The 20011-nt window shown below is 40.1% G+C and overlaps 3 protein-coding genes across 6 annotated transcripts; 1 reads left to right on the top strand and 2 right to left on the bottom strand.

Annotated features, from left to right (window-relative positions):
* Positions 1-470: 470 nt before the first annotated feature.
* Positions 471-4375, top strand: Mgat1 (alpha-1,3-mannosyl-glycoprotein 2-beta-N-acetylglucosaminyltransferase). Its single transcript, XM_071791154.1, has 13 exons — positions 471-743; positions 897-1107; positions 1203-1285; positions 1373-1503; positions 1584-1695; positions 1782-1954; positions 2101-2331; positions 2458-2596; positions 2706-2934; positions 3026-3130; positions 3263-3353; positions 3441-3611; positions 3692-4375. The coding sequence occupies exons 4-13, from the start codon at positions 1396-1398 to the stop codon at positions 3803-3805; spliced, it is 1473 nt and encodes a 490-aa protein (XP_071647255.1). The 5' UTR covers positions 471-743; positions 897-1107; positions 1203-1285; positions 1373-1395; the 3' UTR covers positions 3806-4375.
* Positions 4376-4578: 203 nt separating this feature from the next.
* Nd-19 (NADH dehydrogenase [ubiquinone] 1 alpha subcomplex subunit 8) lies at positions 4579-6161 on the bottom strand. Its single transcript, XM_071791163.1, has 3 exons — positions 5849-6161; positions 5198-5373; positions 4579-5099 (listed from the first exon to the last, which is right to left on the bottom strand). Exons 1-3 carry the CDS (start codon positions 5975-5977, stop codon positions 4877-4879), a joined length of 528 nt encoding a protein of 175 aa, XP_071647264.1. The 5' UTR covers positions 5978-6161; the 3' UTR covers positions 4579-4876.
* A 2434-nt stretch (positions 6162-8595) lies between these two features.
* Positions 8596-19016, bottom strand: LOC139820705 (glutathione S-transferase-like). Of its 4 annotated transcripts, XR_011734090.1 has the most exons (6): positions 18672-18812; positions 13599-13766; positions 13080-13247; positions 12051-12193; positions 11010-11310; positions 8596-9685 (listed from the first exon to the last, which is right to left on the bottom strand). XR_011734090.1 is itself a non-coding variant. In XM_071791161.1 (5 exons), the coding sequence occupies exons 2-5, from the start codon at positions 13741-13743 to the stop codon at positions 11143-11145; spliced, it is 624 nt and encodes a 207-aa protein (XP_071647262.1). In that variant the 5' UTR covers positions 13744-13759; positions 18836-19016; the 3' UTR covers positions 8596-11142. The 4 variants fall into 4 exon arrangements, 3 of the variants coding, with proteins under 3 accessions (XP_071647262.1, XP_071647261.1, XP_071647260.1); XM_071791161.1 differs by lacking the exon at positions 18672-18812 and adding an exon at positions 18836-19016 and having other exon boundaries at positions 8596-11310; positions 13599-13759; XM_071791160.1 differs by lacking the exon at positions 18672-18812 and adding an exon at positions 18836-19014 and having other exon boundaries at positions 8596-11310.
* Between the last annotated feature and the right edge of the window lie 995 nt (positions 19017-20011).

The following is a 20011-nucleotide window of genomic DNA, read 5'->3' as shown; positions in this document are numbered from 1 at the left end:
ATTTAATTTTTAATTGTAATGTGTGACTTAATTAATAATTATATAATTGATAAAACTTTTATATCAAAATGGTGAAGGACTCTTATCGCTTATCGGTGAAGGAAGAGATCTAATCGGAGGCCGATTCTATGAAATAGAATGATACACTATACTACTCCCCTCTTCCATGTTCGCCGATTGATATCATTCAATGTCCGCGGGTTATCATACAATATACAATATGCGGGGTTACACATTACGTCCAGCAGAATTCAGTAGAATCAAACGGGGAATCACTATAATTCGGGGAGTGCGGGGAATAGAGAATGATAAGAAATATAATACATTATCCCGCGCTGCCCACTCCGTGATTATCAGTGACACAGTGATTATCGCCTCTCTCGACGGATTATCAATTTTATCGTCGCGGATTTGCCGAGCGTGCCGCCGCTACGGCAGAGCTGCCCGTGGCCTCACTCGCAAGGTAAAGCTCGTCTACCGACACACGTTACCAACATAGACTGTAGACTGTCATAGACTGACAGCTGTCCCAGCTAGACAGCGTGTGAGCACCGTCCCAAGCATCTTCGTCAGGATCTTCCGCCTCCTTCTTCCTTGGCTCGTCCTTCGGGCGGACCGCCGCGGCGATCGCACGTGGCTCGATCAACGGACGACGGGACGGACCCTCGACTCGAGTTTAGTCTCCGCGTGAAGGGGCACCGAGGGGTACCGTGCCACCGTGTCGCTTCCCGTTTGTCATAATGGTAAGTACCTGCGCTGCGCGCCCGCGGTATCTCGTCGACGTCCGTCCCGCGGAAACCTAACCCGTGGGTGGACTCGGACTCGTTGCCGACGTAAAGAGCCAGTCGCTCGAACATCCGCTTGAAGAAAAAGAAAAAAAAAACGTCTACTTTCAGCGCGGCTCGCGCGCCGCCGTCGCCGTCGTCGATCGCCGTTGAGATTACTCTCTTCCGCCTGTGGCAACGTAGCTCCGGTCCGTCGTATCCACGTGTGATGTAAATAATTGCCATGACTCATACGGGTCGTACAAGCGACACGGGACACGACGCTTCCATATGACTTGCGATCACGAGGACCCTCCAGATCGCGGATATGATTGCGACGCCCGTAAGTAAAAACGCCTTCGCGCATCGCACCACCACGCCGCGACCGGGGGGATATACGCTATACCTGTGTTTCTAACGGCCGTTGCAATTTCACAGAAGGAACGATACTTGGACGACACGTTTAGGAATCCATGTGTAACAAATATGTACTGACGTGCGCCGCAACGTGTGGAAACCCCGTTAGTATCTGTTCGCTCTGTTCTCCGCGGCTCCGCGTACCTCGCGCACCCGCTCTCCCGTTTGCAGCAATATTCTTTATGTTGCAGTTAAGGTGACACTTGGTTTTGTCATGCGGAATAGATCAGTCAGTATCATCTTTGGGTCCCTTATCTTATGGGCTGTGGCTACATACTTTTTATTTTTGGATCAACAATCAGTCGGCAAGGATCAGGATAAGGTGAGAAGATCCTTATAATAAGTTACGATCCGTCGTGCGAAAATTTAAGACCATAACTGTAATTGTACCCTTGTTTTTAGGACAAGGACAAGCTATCAAATCAAATAAGCAGGTTGGAGAAGCAAGTAAAACAGCAGATAATCATAAACCAGGAGCTTCTGGAAGGAATCAAGGAGAGCAAACGTCTTAAGAGTAAGATCAGTTGAAATGAGTTTATGTTGTGTCGCACATTTGAGAGAACAGATAAATCAAGTGTAATATATAATTTGTCGTTTTAGAAGAATACGATAGATTAAGCGCTGCCCAATTGCCAATAGACGATACAGAGAAAGATAAACACAAAAAACATGAGACTAATAAGAAGAGTATATTATTGCAAAAAATCGAAAACAATAATAAGTGGAAGGTGTCTCAAAATGAACAGGGGCCGACACAGGATACTATCTTATCTGTAATATATTAATCCATATAACAATTTTATTTGATCATCTTATTAACTCCAATGATTTGTTAAATATATAATTTATGAATATAATCTTTATTTAACTTTTATTTAACTTATAGTCTCAACAGTATCTCGCGTTTTCAATTTTGTAGACTGAGGCAACACACAGTACTCCTTCGAGGCAAAAGCTTCCCGATGGATCTCCAATAATAGCTATTTTGGTCGTTTCTTGTAATCGTATTACAGTAGAGCGGTGTTTAAACCAATTAATTAAGTTAAGACCTAGTAAAGAACAGTTTCCAATAATTGTATCGCAAGACTGTGATCATCGACAAACTGCTGATGTCATAGCGAGATATGGAAACCAGCTGCTACATATAAAGGTAATTTGAGTGTATTGTTATTGATCGTTATCTGTATGAATTCTTGACTCTTTCAATTTCTTTTAATGAGATTACGCAATAACTTGTATTCTTATGATGGAATTATTACAATCTTTATCATTTCAGCAACCTGATCAATCCGATATTGAAATACCACCTAAAGAGAAAAAATTCAGAGGATACTTCAAAATCGCACGCCATTATAAATGGGCGTTGAATCAAGTATTTCTAAAGCTTGGTTATAATACAGCAATTATAGTTGAAGGTACGATTAGTGCGACCAAATCTTTATAAGCACAAGCATTACATAACAAATGCGACACATCTCTACGGGATGTAAAATTTGATTAAAATTTCTTATGATTTTTACGTAGACGACTTGGACGTCGCACCAGACTTTTATGAGTACTTCCTGGGGACTTACCCCCTATTAGTGAACGATAGCTCTCTATGGTGTGTATCAGCGTGGAATGATAATGGTAAAGCTGGCTTGGTGGACGAACACGCGCCACATTTACTTTATAGGACAGATTTCTTTCCTGGCTTAGGTTGGATGCTCACGCGCGACTTATGGTTGGAGCTTGCACCAAAATGGCCCAAATCGTAAGTCTGACTTTATATTTCACTGTAGTTATATTTTATATTATCGATCTGTAATATATCTGTGTTTTTAACAACACATCTGCTCTTGTAGATATTGGGACGATTGGATAAGACAACCGGAACAGCGCAAGAATAGAGCTTGCATCCGCCCGGAAATCTCGCGAACCAGAACATTCGGCAAACTTGGAGTCAGCAAGTACTTATCCGTATTTTTTATTTGCATATTATTTAAGATTTAAAGATACTGCAGACAGATGTTGTAACTCGAGACTAATCAAATAGTTTGAGTAAATTTAATCAGCACTAAAATTTGTTTTGTTATTTCTAGCGGCTTATTCTTTGAAAAACACTTGAAGTATATCAAGCTGAATGAACAATTTGTGCCTTTCACCAAAATGAATCTATCCTATTTACTAAAAGTAAGGGAGCAAATGTCAGACGTAATTCATTGGCAAGTACAAATATTGAATGCAACGTGTATTTGTAATTGTTGCATCCATTTCCAGGATAATTATGATATAGCTTTCGTCAACCAAGTGTATCAGTCGACAGTGGTTAGTTATTCAGAATTGAAGAGTGGGAATATAGTTGCCCCTGGTCCAGTACGGATACCATACTACACTCGTCAATCGTTTAAAAATACCACCAAATTGCTTGGTTTAATGGACGATTTCAGAGTAATGTACCTTTTTCATTAATATTCTCGTAATTTATCTTAAACTGTCGTATCCTAAAGTTCCATAATACGGTGTTACAGAGCGGTGTGCCGAGATCAGGATATCGCGGAGTCGTGACATTTTTCTATAATAGGAGACGCGTGCATTTAGCACCGAGTGCAAACTGGAGCGGTTATGATATAACATGGAGCTAACACATGATCATGCTCTACAAAGACTTATAGATTGCACGATATTGCGTGTATTTCTTCTTTGGTATTCAACAGACTATGTGAATACTAAAACAATTGCAAGCTGACAGTGAAATCTGTATTTATGTCTACAGTGTACGGCTATGCTCCGTAGAATTAAGTAGAAGCCGGTATTACATTCCTCATGTAAACGGTTTTGAACGTGATCTTTTCTTGCAGAAACACGTCAGATATATTTCAATAAGTTTACATGTACGTGATTTATGTGTAAATGAATATTACATGTATATATTCATTTACATACATCATGTATTGTATATCTGCGTTTCTAAAAATTACATTCGTCGTTTTTTAGTATATAAACTTAAATGATTGCTGAAATTGATCGTATCTCATGTACATAAAATGCCGTAGTAATATTGATAAAGCAATACTCCTGATTAATTATCATGTATCTTCCAAAACGCGAATGTGTTGATATATTTTTGCTCATATGCTGCTTTTGAGAATTAATTTTGTTATGAAGTCATGTGACAAATGAAGTATATAATTTTATCGAAAAACCCAATCAAACTCTGCATCTGCATTATTTATCCTACATGAGCTATATATTTCTTAACTCTTTGCCAAAGATCTATCTTAATCTAAATTGATTTTTTAACTTATTTTTACAATGTTTATAAATAAAATATTTTCCAGAGTTTAATAATATATTAATGCTTGTATTTTAATATATAGATAATTATATGGATTTTGACATTAAACGTTATGTACAATTAAGGTGGATAAACAATGAGTATATTTTGTATGTTTCGTATTTATATTTGTACAAGGTATAACAACAAGCAAATTATCACTTATTTTGTCGTTAATATGTTTATATTCACAGAACATGTACAATTCTGTTTTCATATGAGAGGAACGTTTCTACGTTGTAGATGCGTTCAGTGCGCGCACTGAAAATTACACACGCTCGATTCCCTATAATTGTCTAGTTACCTGACGCGTCCCGAATCTCGAAAACATAATCTTTGCAGCACAATCAAAGTACTATAACAACGTTCGTTGAGAGATTTAGGATTTATACCACAAGCGATTGCTATATTTCGATTTCTCACGTGGTATGTCGGCTGACAGTCCAGGAGTTGGATCTGGAAACACCGTAGGCTCCTCTTTTGGCGGCCGCGGCCTCGATGTGTTATGCACTTTAGCCTCGCAAAAGTATCCGAAGGGCGGACGTTCTATGTTCAAATTCTTACGAACACATTCGTCCAAGGCAGCTTGCGTCAGTCGACATCTAAGTGACAGTCATATTATATGATCATTGTCGTAATTAATACAAAGTATCAGAAGAGGAATTAACACGGTGGGATATAAAGTAATATATAAACGTACGGCTCTAATTCCAATTTTCCCGTTGACCTCTCAAGGCAGGACATATAAGCGTTAAAATCTTCTAGGCAGTGTTTCTTCATATTTTTAAGAACGTTCATTGCGCAAGCGGTCACGGCTTTTCCTTCATCGATACAGCGACGTGGGTCACGCTCTTCTTGTCTGCACAACATAAAGTCCTGCAGAAGAAATAAATCTCTTGCAATTCGAAAGCGACCATTTATCTTGAACATCTTCAAGCGTTATCAGATTATAAAAACGACTCTTATATTTAGAAGCTCTTTAACAAGATATAACTTCTTTTCGGGCTATGCGAACAATTTAAACCCAACAACAACTCAATTAAAAACTTACTAATTTATCCTACAGGGTGTTTTAAATTACATACTGTCTCAGATGAGAATTTTTCAAGTTATTTAATATCAATTATTAATATTAACAATTAATAGATATTATAGTTATTAATTGAAGATATATTATTAGCAATTTATTTTTATTATTATTATTTACATAAGGCGTGCATACACGTTAAACGTTATTTATTACAGAGATTCCGAGCATTATGTAACCCCTTGGAGGGGGACGACTCGACGCGCAATGAACACAGTAGGGACCAGGGGGATTGTTCGGCTGTCACGCAGACTTCTAACTCACATTGTTGTACCATTCACAGGCCTTGCCGATATAAACGGACGCGGTTTGCAACACCGGCCAGCTGACGTTCAGCTCTTGAACGGTTAGCTCGCTCTCCTCCGGCAGTACCGTCTTCGCTGTCGCGGCCATGTTTCCTTTATAGCAGCACTTCGTCGGGAAGACCTGTCATTTACGATCGGGGCCGTCGATCATGAGAGACGTCTCGGCGCGAAACTTCTCCGGTAACTTTAATACAAAATCGCAAAGCGCATTATGCACACGCGATCATGTAACGTGACGGTAACCTAACCTCAATGACGAGTATGACGACTTCGTTATCGGATCGATATTCAATAGCGAACCTTTCGCTCTATCTCGACATTCGATTCACGATTTCGATTGTTGCGACTTCTCAAGTCGATGGTAAAAAGGTTGATGGCAGAGACCCGCGGAGCTCAATTCTTGAATTCATTCGCAAGAAAAGAACGAGACGTAAGCGCTTACATCTGTTGTGGATGTAAAGTAAGAGCCTGAGCAGAATGGTCGACTTATAATTTTAGATCAACGTTTTATGCTTTAAATTTTCGTTTTTAGTAACGTACAATCTGTCTCAAAGTGTTAAAAATGTTGACATTTCGTTAATATACACGTTCAAGACTTATTGAAACACAAGACATTATAATTGTGCGTTACTAAAAACAAAGACTTAAAGTATAAAACAATGTCTTAAAATTATAAGTCAGCCATTATTCTGCTCAGGTCCTAAGACAAAGAAAAACGTAAGTCCGTAACAGGCTATTTGTATATTATATAATTATTATATACAGGGTGTCCGAAAAATTGCCTACTCCACTTCGGGAGGTGATTCGGGACCCAAAAACTAGCAAAAAAGTTCATACAAACATAGGTCCGGAAATGAGCCGTTTCCGAGTTATAGCCATTTTTATGTTCAAAAATTGTAATTTAGAATCCGCTTGGCATCCCTCTTTCTTAATTATTTCTTAAATTAAAAATTTTTATTTTTAAATATTTTTAATTTTTTTAATTTTAATTTTTTTATTTTTTTTTTTTAATTTTTCAATATTTGTAAATACGATTACATTATTTTTAAAAGAAATCAGTTGTTTTCACGGCTATTCAAAATCAGTTGTTTTTACGCCTATTCAAAATCAGTAAGTAAATCACGGCTTTTCAATAAGTTTCAAATTATTATTTAACAACACCTTACTTTTAGGTTGTATCTAATCTTTCCGTATTCATCAATGGATCGTGTAAGTTTTAATGAATTAGCTGATATGCATCTTATGTATGGTCTTGCTCAAAGTAATGCTGCCGAGGCAAGAAGATTATACGTCCAGTCTTTTCCAAATCGAGATGTACCGGGAATAGCGTCTTTTCGAAATGTAGACAGAAATTTGAGAGAATTTGGTAATTGTAATTTAAAAAAATTGAAAATAAAAATTTACGATTTTTGAACATAAAAGTGGCTATAACTCGGAAACGGCTCATTTCCGGACCTATGTTTGTATGAACTTTTTTGCTTGTTTTTGGGTCCCGAATCACCTCCCGAAGTGGAGTAGGCGATTTTTCGGACACCCTGTATAGTCTTTTTACGTCTTACATTTCTCTCTGCTTTACTTTACGTCCACAGTTACGACAGACGTCTCGTTCTCTGTCATCAGCCGAAGAAAATGAAAAGACACCGCGTATAAAATATAAAGATATAAAATATTGCCTACTAGGAGGAATTATATTACTAAAGAATTTTGAATGTTATAATTTTGCTCAAATTACAAAAAATATGTAATAACATCTAAGCTCTTTTTACTCATTTTTTGTTCCAGATTTCCTTGTAGTCGCAGATGATCATCATAATCAATCCGAATCTCGAAACAATTAAAAGAAAAATGGAAATATACGAACGCGAAAATATAGAATAATTGCCCCAGACAGCACCGTATATCCAAAATCAGGACATAAGATGTCTTGAAGACATTTTTTAGACGTCTTACGAAATGATGCCATCGTAGCACATTATAGTGTCTGTAAAATCAGTCCTCATCCCCCATATTTCGGAAATAGTTTAAAATTATGAAAAATCACGAAATACGTGTTTGATTATTTCGAAGGGCTATTTATTTAAAAGATTGTCCCACCCAAGGAAATGCCCCAAAGAAACCCCAACTTTCAAATAAAACCCCCCATATTGTAGCATATCGTTTGAAAGGGCATAAAAAAAGAAAATTTTTGGCGTAAACCAGAGATCGTTGATCAATTCAAGAGTTATTTAGGATAAAAATAGATATTTTTGAACTTTGATCTTAAATAACTTTTGAACGGATCAGCGTATCGACCTCTATTCGCAATTTTTCATAATTTTAAACTATTTCCGAAATATAGGGGATGAGGACTGACTTTACAGACACTATATTGTGCTACGATGACATCATTTTGTAAGACATCTAAAAGATGTCTTAAAGATGTCTTCAAGACATCTTATAGGGCAATTTTCATATTTTGTCCTTTTAAATGATATGCTATAATATGGACGATTCCATTTGAAATTTTTCAGTGTCTCAGGGAAACGGGAATGTAACTCCTCCCTTGCATGGGAGGACGTAACTCCTCCAATTTTCTTAAATGAGCTTCTCAAAATGATCGAACACATATTTCGCGATTTTTCATAATTTTGAACTATTTCCGAAATATATAGGGGATGAAGACTGACTTTATAGACACCCTGTATGTCAAAATACCTATAACATCAATAAGGTAAAATTTCTTTATTTAACTTATCAAAATATATTTAAATCAGTTCTACAATCGCATTTTGATGTCATACTTTTGCTCTTTTTTCAAATTTCGTTTCTTTCAATTTCACAGATTTTTCTCGATTATTAAAAAAAACCTAGACGTGATAGAACGAAACGGTTTACGAATTCGGATTCAGTGACCCAAAATCTATAAGAAATACCTACTCCTGGTCGCCTGGTCTCCGTTAATTTTCAAACAAATTTTTTTTTGTAGTCCTGTGTAATCGTTAAAAACCGATTCGAATCTTGAAACAAAATAATTCCATCACGAGAGAAACGAATAAAGGAATTGATGCGAATGCATTTCACGATCCAGTCAAATAATGCGCTTATATATTTTATGTTTTTTTCTTTATGGATGAGGCATTATTGATATGAATATATATATATGTGACATTGACATCAATTGCGACTCTGCTCGTTTGCATTACGTTATTATTATCAGTCATGCTGTCCCATCGTGTAATCACAATAATATTTATATTACATCATCTGTAATCTCAACACTTAATAATACACTTAACATTACATATATAACACCGCATCGTAACGTTGCAACATGTATTGTACATTCACGTATACATTCACAAATCTCGCTCTTAAAGATCTCGTTTGATAATTATAATTGACTATGTTACCATACCCGCGAGTATGTTTTCAAGCGCCGACGAAAGGACAAAGCTTTTTATCATCTTCATTGTAGCACATTAAAAAGTCTACCGTTTCGCTGCCTTATTCTAACAAGATGTATTTTACAAGCGCATTTTCTCGTTCAATTATCTCGCTCAAACACGATGATCTTATGAAATACGTTTAAGTCGCTGGTCTTATTGATAAAAGCAAAGGATATCATAAATTATCTTTGAATCTTTGTTACAATTAATCTTATCGACTGCATTCTATTTTGTTGCATTTGTTGCATCACTTTTGCTGGCTGCAAAATTCTATATACATAAAATACTCATGTGGAATTGTACTTACAGCGAGTTGCTGTTCATTCGTGCAATAGATCCTCTTATTCTTCGTACATACATTTAGTATTACCCTGTAACATTACACCGCATTCAACTTCGACTAGATATATTTCGTGCAAAACAAGTAAGGATGATTTTATGAAGTATCAAGATCTTATGTAATGAAGATCGTGATATCGAAATCAACGGGTGATATCGCAATCAATAAAAACGGACCGAGCGAGCGAGCGCGAACAAGCACGAACAATTAAACGACTTACCTTAATTTCGCCGGTACAGCGGCACCGTTCGCCTTCATTGATTTATTCATTCGCGCTTGCTCGTTCGGCTTGGATCCGTTAAAAAAAAAAAGAGATCGATTACGATATCCGTTCGAAATACCACGCTTGTCGCGCTTAATCTCGTCTTTTTCGGCGATCGCGACAGAAATCGTATTATTGTGACGATGCACCATTCACGCATCACACGACGCACACGACGCGCGATAAATGAACACATTGACCAAGCTTAATTTGTACCCTAGACATCCATTCGACAATAATCTTATATGCGCACATTGTTCGCATAATCTGCTATAGCTGTGCGAAAACAAGTGTCGCAAACGATCTGTGATCGATCTATGATATGTAAGTTCGTGTAACTCGCATACGTGTGACAAAATTAAGCTGACTGGGATAAGAACAATAGCGCTGTCTTATTTTCTTTTTGTTTTAACAATAACGAACAAGGTTGCATTTTTGTGACTATATTGATATACGAATAATATCAATCTTTCCTGCGTCTCTGGACCAGTATACTGTTTCATGTGAATAAAACGTCACTTGAAAGTAAGCGTTGACGTAACATTTTCCAAGCAAATCGATCTCGAAGTTTAAAGTGTTCAGAAAAATTTAGAAAACTTAATTATAAATACCCAGACAGCACTATGTTCAAAATCGGGACAAGACATTTTTTAGACATATCATAAGACGTCTTAAAGATGTCTTAAGGATGCCTTAAAAATGTCTTTAAGATGTCTCGTGTCCCAATTTTAGACATGCTGTCTGGATATTTATTTCAAATTTAGAGAACTTTATTGTAAATATAGATAGCCTAAAAAAAAGCGCGCTCTAAAGAAACAGACGCAAAACGCATCAGGGGTATTCAAATAAGTTAAAGTTTAACGGTTTGACAGGTTATGTCGGGTTAAAGTCGAGTAAAAAGTTAATTAATTAACTTTGGGCGCGCTACTCTTTAAGGTTATGCAAAATACATAAGTGACACATTAACCTATCACATTAATCTTTGGGTTAAAAGTGTAAAAATTAACTTTTTACCCGACTTTAACCCGACATAACCTGTCAAACCGTTAAACTTTAACTTATTTGAATACCCCTATCGTGTTTATTGTGTTACCCAGCGATTAATATATCGATCGTCGTCAGAGCGATGCAGGACAGTCGGACAGTGAGCTGCAAGCGTCAAATATGTGCTTGTTTGTGATGCGCCGTCGACGTCGCCTTCCGATTGCCGTCGTTGGAGCGACATTTCAGAACTCCGAATGAGGTCGTCGGGACAGCCAGTCGGCGATCGCTGAAATTTCGTGCACTCGCTTCTTCAGGCCGCGTAACGCCGGGTAATTCTCCAAGGCGGTCGCACCGAAAATGTTCTCAAAGTTCTCTAACGCCACCGTGAACACGAAGTCCGCCCACGTGGTCTGCAAAGCAACGAGCAACTTATCATCGAGACGGAAAATTTTAATTTATCGCGATTCTAAAAGGAGCTGCCTTACTTGAAAGATACGCGACACTCGACATCTGAGCGTTCAAGCTCCTATATATGTCGTTCTATTCGACTTCAACGACGAGAGAACATCGAACAAATAAAAATACACGGCAAATAATATTCTATTTTCACTCATTTTATATTTCTCTACTCTCTAAATCTCATAGAGAGGTTTTACTACTAATATATTAGATTGCGATAGTTACTTCAAAAGAGAGAGTTGTCACTTTTATTTAAGTAAATGTGGGCACTCATAAGGTAGGAGTAAATTTTTTACTCAAATTTTTAGAGCGGCTACTCTATCGGAGTGATACGATCTCTAAAGCTATAGTGAATCATATGGTTCACTAAGCTCGACTGACAAGTCGCTCTAACAGAGTGAAAATTTTCAAAATTGTAGAGTGAATTGGAGAGACATAATTCACTCCTATGAACACTGATCTACTGCACTCGAAAAGAGTGCCCTTTCACTCAAATGGAGTGCGATTTCATTCCAATTTATTGAACGTAATTTTACTCTTAGAGTGGTGAATCACTCGAAGTGCACAGGCTCAATTTTCACTTTTCGTTACACTTGCATTTCACTCATTTCGAGTGATATTTCACTCTTTGACTTTTAGAGAGTAATTAAACAGACTCGTGTGAAGATCGTTACTGAGACATTCTCTTTACCGTGGAACCGACCGCGTAACCACCGTTCTCGGCAACAGTCTGCTCGAACTTATTCAGGTAGAACGGTATTGTTTCCTTCAGGAGCTTCGCCTTCTTCTCCTCCTTCTTAAAATGATCTTCCTCCGTGCGATATTGAAAGATAACTGGAAGGCAAATTGTGCGCATGCTTTAGTGGCTCATCCCCATCGTGTAAGCTTACGTCAAAGTGACACATCGCGACATTAAAAGCGTCCGTCGTCGTACGCCCCGTGAATATCCGAATATTATCAAACGCTGTTTATCGAGTGACCGAATATATCAGCTAGATTTCCCAAATCTCCGATACCGCGAACAATCCCGCAATCCCGCAATCTAGAATGTCTCGTTATAGCGTCTAATTGGAGTCGCGCGTATTATTACTCGCGGGGATTACACGCTGGCGGCGATCCAATTGCGCGCAACGCACCATCGCACCGTCACGTCAGATTTCGCGAGGAACGCTTTTCCGGGACTATAGCCGTCCGCTCGATTATGTTACGACCTCGGGGAGAGCCTGGAAATATAGGTCGCGCGAGATCGCGCGTGTCTTTCAGAGGAGCGAAAGCGGAACTACTTTCGCACCCATCACGGAGTTTTCCCGGAGATTTATGTTTAGCCTCGGTCGCGTCCGCGTCGCGCACTTTTCTCTCTATCTCGGGCAGCATCTTCGCTGGACCGTCTCATTTTCGATAGTACGATCTTCTACGTCTCTTTTCGAACTCGAGCTGCTCGAGCATCATCGATCGCGGTTATCGACTGACGCTCGTGCGAACTTACTAAAAGTCCTTTGACGGGATTTGATTAAATTGCACAGCGACATCGAACGACATTCGAAAACTTTTGTCGCTGGGTGGTGGCAATCCTTCGGTATAACGGGAAATCGCGACCTGAAGGCGGATTCGCGGCCGAAAAGGAATATCGATTAGAGATGGAGAGGGTGGAGAGGGGCTGACGGCCGTAAGCGGCTTTCCGGAACCGTTATGGATTGCACCGGGCATATGTATCACTTACATTGTTTCAGGTCTCCCAAGGTATCGACCAGCACGTCGCACAGCATCGATTCCCATTCGTCCTTGCCCGCGAGATTATGCTCGCGGGCCAGGTAACGCGCCACGGCGTTGCTCTGCGCTATCGGCTTGCCGTCTATCTCCAGAACTGGCAGCATCCCGTAAGGCATCGCTGGGAACAAGAGAAAGCAATCGGCGGGTCGTGCTTAAGCGCGAGCTTAAGTGGCAGCGAAGGACTCGGAGCAATTTGTCTTCGCTCGAGTTAAAAATTAAAAATGTTGCTGCGTACGCAATATGCCTCCGATTAATTTTAGGTTGTTACGTTGCACAATTATTTCGTGCTTTTAGTCGGGTATATTTGTTTTGTTATACTTGGAATATTTTATGTTAAATGCGAATTTAATTTTCAATTACAATTAAATTAGAATTAAATCTCCTGCGTGAAGTTTAACTAGGATTTGCGTTGCATTATTTTACATGTTGCGCGAACAAGTTATTTTATAACTCTATTTCTGGCACTTACACTTTTTAACCTCAGGCCAGCGGTCGTTGGAGATCCTCTCGTCGATATAATCGATGCCCGCATAGGCGAATATGTAGCGAATATGCTCGGCACGACCTCGTGCATTAAAGTAGATCAATTTGTACCTCGGCTGTTCCTCAGCCATCTCTCTTACTTGCGATCTGAAAACTTCCGAAGGTGTCAGAAAAGTTACGACTTTAATTTCAAGCTAATTATCGCCGTTAAATTACTTTTAAGTCTTTTAACGCAGCAAGTAGTAATGGCTTCGATATGGTCAGACAGGGCTAACGTAACGAAATTCGTACAATAGAACAAGACGAGACATTTCGCTCAGCCAGCATTAATAAAAAGTATCGTAATTTCAGGGAATTTCAATTGTAATCATTCATCGATATTGTTTCGTACTATCAGAGTCCCGCTCAAACAACCTTTTTTAATTTCGGCCGAAACCGAAACCAAAATCGAAACTTTTATAGGAATTCTAAGAAAGCCTACGCGTGCACATATATACTATACTTTTTCTTTATAAATATCATAATTCAATTATTAAAATAATAATTAGATACATTATCATACAATCCTACTATATTACAATTCTATTATTCCAATCTGTATAGCTGTATATTATATAATACTATCCATAATAGTATCACAATCATATTATTTCAATAATAATAAAATTTCTACACATAAAATGAAAATATTTTTTAAACAAGTTTGTGGAAAATCTGTGGAAAATACAGTGTTTCGGCTACATCGCCGAAACTGCCTTTCAATTTCGGCCGACACCGAAATCCAGGCACTCCGATTTGTAGCCGAAACTGGCCGAAACCGAAACTGAAATCAAATTTTCGGTCGGACTCTATCATACTATATTTAAAACTTTCATCCAAGCATTTGAAGTCTCGTAATTTCCCACAAAAACCCACAATAAAGATATAAATAATTCCTTGAAAGGCATGACAGTGTATTTTGTGTGCTCGCAGTATTGCACGCCTGATACCGCTGATTTTCGCTTCAACCTTTATCGCGCCCAAACGAAGACGCTCTATCTTTGTGGGCAATCTACGTGGTAATTCACAGTATTGCCTATAGATCCCGGCCGTTTCCGTGAGGATGCTACATATGATCTATCTGGAGTATCTTCACCGCGGGCGGTCGACTTGTTTCGGGGAATAAACGATAGGGTTGCGTGATTACGTGCGTGTGAACGGCGGAGTTTTATCAAATTTCGGGGATCGAGGGCTCGCCCGCCGGATTAGATAAGCCGCGGCAGAACTGGCAAACGCGAGCGTACTTCCTGTGAGTTTCCTCGGCGAATTCGCGGAATTTCGTGCGTCACGCGTATATGCATGTATACGTGTTTACATATGCCAATATGTGTGCACATCGGAGCATATTATGCGCGCGCGCGCGCCCTATCTAAACGTTATTGACCTATCCTATGCGTATACATATGCACATTTATATTTTGCATGTCAACCACTTAATTGGCGTCCTCGTTACCACCTCCAAAGTTCGACGCACGGTCGATCTCGTTATTACCTACGTCGCGATAACCGCCGTATCATCGCCGTAATTATCGGTTCCAGTCCGCGAGTCCAAGTCCGGGCGGAATTACGTAATTTAACGGACGCGACACGATCCCGAGGTAACGCTACATAATTCATGTTACGCGTAAGTCGCCCTCGCGACTCGAGTGCTTAGTAAGTCGGCGATTTAGCGTGTTAACGAACTCGAAATGAGAAAACTTCGCAAGAATTTGCCGGTCACGCAGCGGTGGCGTATATATACCTCTCCGCGCATGTATCTCCGCGGAGAGAGAGCTCTCCGCGGCGATAATTATTTGATAATTCGACTTTAATTATATCCATTTTTTTCTATCTCTCGCAGCGGAGAATTATTCCCTCTGATGAAATTGATTTCCGAACCGTTTGAGTGGAGAACCGCAAATAAGCGTTCTTGGGCGAAGTTCAAACTAGCCATCATCGTTATCGTGTAAAAGAACAAAATAATATTATTCAGCAAAGAGCGCGGGTATTCAATTAAAGTTGTTCCTTTCGACGGTGTGTTCTCTTACGGTTCGGAAATTGCCTCTAATCCGATTACTTCCGATCGCAGGAAAGGTCATTTTCATTCGAGAGGCAAAGCTTTCATTTCTCACGCGTGCAAATGTGCAAACGTGTAAGAAACGGCCTGTAGGAAATTACACGATACTCGCAATTAAACATCAAGGGTCGCTAAATAAGAAACGTTAAATGTAAATCGCGAAGGAGGGCTTTGAGGAGAAAACTCCGTTTCCCGGGATTCGACCATTTAATTCTGTTTCTTTCTATACCTTCTCCCCGAAATAAACGGGCGTGACCCAATTTCGCGTCTCTCGACAATAACAACCCCCCGTGAGAGGGGAGTTTTTAAAGAATGGATCCATCTAATTAACGAGTAACACGAGTAACATAATTTACAGTTCCACGGAACTGGGGGATTTGTGCGTACAAACGATGCGTTTATTGATTATCGCTTGGATGGAATGCTCCATGCCCGACGGTTTCCACCCACCGATCGAGAGAAACACGTGACGAGCGACGTTGTTGCGCGAGGTGTGCAACGTGTCCATTGCAGAGAGCGGATACAATCTACCGCATTAATTCAATGGATGCAGGCGCGTTTGAACGTGCGCGAATCGAGTGGATGTAATCTCTCAGGGCGATTGAATCCTGCATTTATACCATTCGACTCCGTTCTCAATTAATATTTGCTTTTATTTTTTTTTCTTTTCGCTTTCCGGAATCGGAATGAAGAATATTCAACTAGTTTCTGTTCTCCTGCCGAAGAAGGACATAATAAGAATCCCAGACAGCACGCATGTCCAAAACCGGGACGTAAGACGTCTTAAAGACATTTTTAAGACGTCTTTAAGATTTTGGATATGGTGTTGTCTGGGATGTCTGCGATAAAAATATTACTTTAGCAGCTGTTTCTTGTTATACAAGTGATGATGAGAAAGGACTCGCTTTCACTCTCCAAACCGCGCGCGTAAACTCCATCGAGATCCGACGATTTCCAACGACGCCTGTCCTGATTTGGCGTCCGAGATAGCCAGCGATTTAGCGCCGTAACATGTGCGAACAGACAGTTCGAGTCGAATGTCGGCGTAGGTCGCGCCGATAGCCGAACCCCGCTAACCATATTTGACGTAAAATCAATGGCCCGTATCTGCGAAAACATTAATTCGGCGCGTGGGCGGACAACTGGAATGGTATAAGGTATCGTACAAAGGCTGAAGGAGTATTAATAATGTTGACGTTGTGCCGACCCCCCGGCGGGACCGTCGCGTTGCCCCGCTTTTTCCGCGCGGGGGTTCGGGGTTCAGGGGTTCGCGCGCAGCGAAAGTTCGCCTTGGCGCGGCGCGGCGCGAATTCATTAGTCATGCCGGGCCATTTCGACGCGGACGTTCGAGTTTCGGGTGAAAGCGAGATTATATGAAAAGCTCTCCGTGAAATTATCTCGACAGGAATATCGACCTGATACGGTGCCCTCCATCCTTCCCTTGGGCCGGCTTTATCTGGAAGGTAGTCATTTAACGATCATATTCGCCAGAAAATCCGGCGAAAGAAAAATATGTCTACCTCAGAGTTTTCGCACCACCACACGACGTTCGAGATACACAACGTGATCTATATGTATATTGACACTCTCGCGAATCGAAACCTACTCGCGGTATTTTTCACCGTGTCATCTCGCCCGCGGCCTTGTAATCCTTTCAGTTTATTAAAAAGCGCGATATAATCATATAACAGTCGGTAAACGTGCGTCGGCTAAGACCGGATTGTTTGTATTCCGCGATCGCGTAATTTGTTCTTCTTCGGGCACGTATTATGGAACTTTTCGGAATGGATTCCGAGATGGGAATTACTCCGTTTTCCCTAGAAAACACAATAGAAATCTAGGAAATAATTAAACAATTACGATTGGAATCCATTCCGTAAAAGTTCCATAATAAACGTGCCCTGATGACTCCTCGAGTATTTAGAGGTCGCGTCGTCTCTCCGCTTTCTCTCAGCTCCCGAGCGGAATGTTATATCTTCTTCTTGAAGTCACGCAATCTTTTCCCCCAAGAAAAAATAAATTTAAAGTTCGTTGAAGGATTTGTCATTAAATCAGTCGGAGTCGCTGGAACGCCTTTGTGCTCGTTGAACACACGTAGTTTCAGATTACTCCGGTATCGCGCAATATTAGTATCGTCGAGAGCAATGAAAGTCCTCTCGTTGTCTACAATTCGCAATTTTCTCGGAGATACGGTAATCATTGAAAGAATCATGTAAGTAGTAAAAAGTAACATTTCTTTTCCTAGATCCTCCGGTAATAATACTCGCGAAATACCTACATTTGTTCCCATTTTCGACGATCGTGATATATGTATCTGCGATATTCTCCCAAGACACAAAACGACGTTCGTATATTGCGATTCCTGCAGAAGTACTACTTTTGCGAAATACTTTGGTACTCGGTCCTCTCAAGGAAGCACAATCTCCTCAATACGAAATTGTTAATCCATTGGCGAGACGCCAAATTCGATATCGGGAATATGACAAGGAGATAAAGCGAGAGAAAGTATATTCCGTGATACTCCTTTTCCACATTTATCACCTTGGCCACACAGCGAGCTTTTTATTATTCTCCAGATTGAAGTTTAAATTTCGAATATTTGAAACCAAAATTAACGCGTAAAAGAAAACTCTGTTGTTGCACGAGGATCGAACGTTTAACGTCGGGAAAAGATGGATTGAACGAAATAAGAGAAACTGCTCGACCGTATATGCACGTACATGCGAGAGGATTGTGAATAAACAATGAGATATGAATATGTATCGCGGGATTTTAGTTCTATCTGAAAATTTTATATTCCGTGCACGATGGGACGCGAGAGCGGTGCGTGATAAATTTATATTAATCCATAAAGTTATTTAAATTAATTGGAATTAGAAAATATATAGATATAATTATGAATGTAATAAACTTATAGTTAAGAAAGATAACTATTATTTAACAATGTAAAAGTTAAATATTTACTTGCTAATATAAATGACATCTTGACATCTTCTACTCGGCGCGTTAAACATTATATATTACGCGCCAAGTGAAGCATATAAAAATAAACTCACTAACAAATAACGAACCGCGCGAGAATTACGTTGAATCACTCGGTCGTCGCGTTGAACGAATTTCAAACTCACCCCGGCGCTCTCGTATGATCCCGCTACCACCCCGAGTATAAGGTGCACTCGTGCGCCGAACACGGGACCGCGACTGAGCTGTCGTACCGGAATCCTGCGCGGCAGAGGACCACCGGTTTCCTTCGGCACCACTTGCGCTCTGCTTCGTGCTTGGGCACTACTGCGAGTTTCAGGTTCCGACGAGCACGATGCGCAACCTCAGAAAATTTATACCACCCGCCAGATTCTCCACCCCCTTCGCGAGCTGCACAGGCGGGGGTGGCCTGGAAACTCCGGCCATCCTTGGACTCCTCGACTGGATGATTTTTACGGTGGAAATCTCGCTCGTGGAAATTGTTCGCGCAGAAAAAGGCGTCGGTGGAATCAAAATCGATGCGTTTGACGACTCTTGTCGGATCGCAGGTAAATGCTTCCGAAGTGGTCGCGCGATAACAGATCCCTGCTTCTACTTTCAGTGAAATTTGTAGCTTTATAGTCAGACGTGCTGGCCAGAATTGCGGCATAATGTAGCAGGAATAGTGCCAAAGAATTCGCAAATTGGATTCGCCAGACAGAGATACGATGTTACCTTGAGCGCGCGCCGAAGAAAGTGAAGACGTAGAAATAAATTACGCGCTAGCGTATCTCCATATCTTATATAACGTTTACATTAAATAATAAAATGTTGTATGACTTTAACGTCAATATTGTGAAATATCATTAATTGCTCCGCGCGGTTAATTTGTAAAGTAATCTTTTTTTGCAGCGAATTTTCATATAATCTCAGACGCGCGCGCCAACACACACACGCGCGCGCGCACGCACACACATGCACACGCATGTAAATAGTCACGTGAACAGGCGACTGTACGTCAAATGTTATGTCGTGCTTGGGTCAGTTAATTGGTCAGACCAAGCTAGTTAGTTTCATTACGTTATCTCTATCTTCGTGAGTTTCACACAATAGACGCCTCTTCCAATATCGGGGTCACTAGGTTTGCTCGCGTAGCTTAAATCCTCTTTATCGTAATGTTTACTGTTATCACAGTCAAGACAAAAAAAGATTCCAATGTCGAGGAATCGAGGAAATTTTCCAGCAGATTTTCGAGCAAATTACGAATGACACACATTCAAACCGCAGCGCACAAAAATATTATATCTTTACGACAAAGCGATAAGGTAAAATATCTAAGATTC

The sequence above is a fragment of the Temnothorax longispinosus genome, chromosome 10 (genome assembly GCF_030848805.1).
Source record: "Temnothorax longispinosus isolate EJ_2023e chromosome 10, Tlon_JGU_v1, whole genome shotgun sequence".
In the NCBI taxonomy this organism is placed as follows: Eukaryota; Metazoa; Arthropoda; class Insecta; order Hymenoptera; family Formicidae; genus Temnothorax; species Temnothorax longispinosus.
Note: the sequence above shows the minus strand (reverse complement) of the source record. Positions and strands in the feature narration are given on the sequence as shown.

Excerpts from the sequence above, each read along its gene's own strand:
- LOC139820705 (XM_071791159.1), bottom strand. Across the intron at positions 12,194-13,079 it reads CTTGGGAGACCTGAAACAAT|TTATCTTTCAATATCGCACG; the intron begins GTAAGTGATACA and ends TTTGCCTTCCAG. Across the intron at positions 11,311-12,050 it reads GTTACGCGGTCGGTTCCACG|ACCACGTGGGCGGACTTCGT; the intron begins GTAAAGAGAATG and ends GTTGCTTTGCAG.
- Nd-19 (XM_071791163.1), bottom strand. The coding sequence starts at position 5,977 with ATGGCCGCGACAGCGAAGACGGTACTGCCGGAGGAGAGCGAGCTAACC. Across the intron at positions 5,374-5,848 it reads CCTGTGAATGGTACAACAAT|GACTTTATGTTGTGCAGACA; the intron begins GTGAGTTAGAAG and ends TTTCTTCTGCAG. Across the intron at positions 5,100-5,197 it reads GGAAAATTGGAATTAGAGCC|ATGTCGACTGACGCAAGCTG; the intron begins GTACGTTTATAT and ends ACTGTCACTTAG.
- Mgat1 (XM_071791154.1), top strand. The coding sequence starts at position 1,396 with ATGCGGAATAGATCAGTCAGTATCATCTTTGGGTCCCTTATCTTATGG. Across the intron at positions 1,955-2,100 it reads CACAGGATACTATCTTATCT|ACTGAGGCAACACACAGTAC; the intron begins GTAATATATTAA and ends TCAATTTTGTAG. Across the intron at positions 3,354-3,440 it reads ATCTATCCTATTTACTAAAA|GATAATTATGATATAGCTTT; the intron begins GTAAGGGAGCAA and ends ATCCATTTCCAG.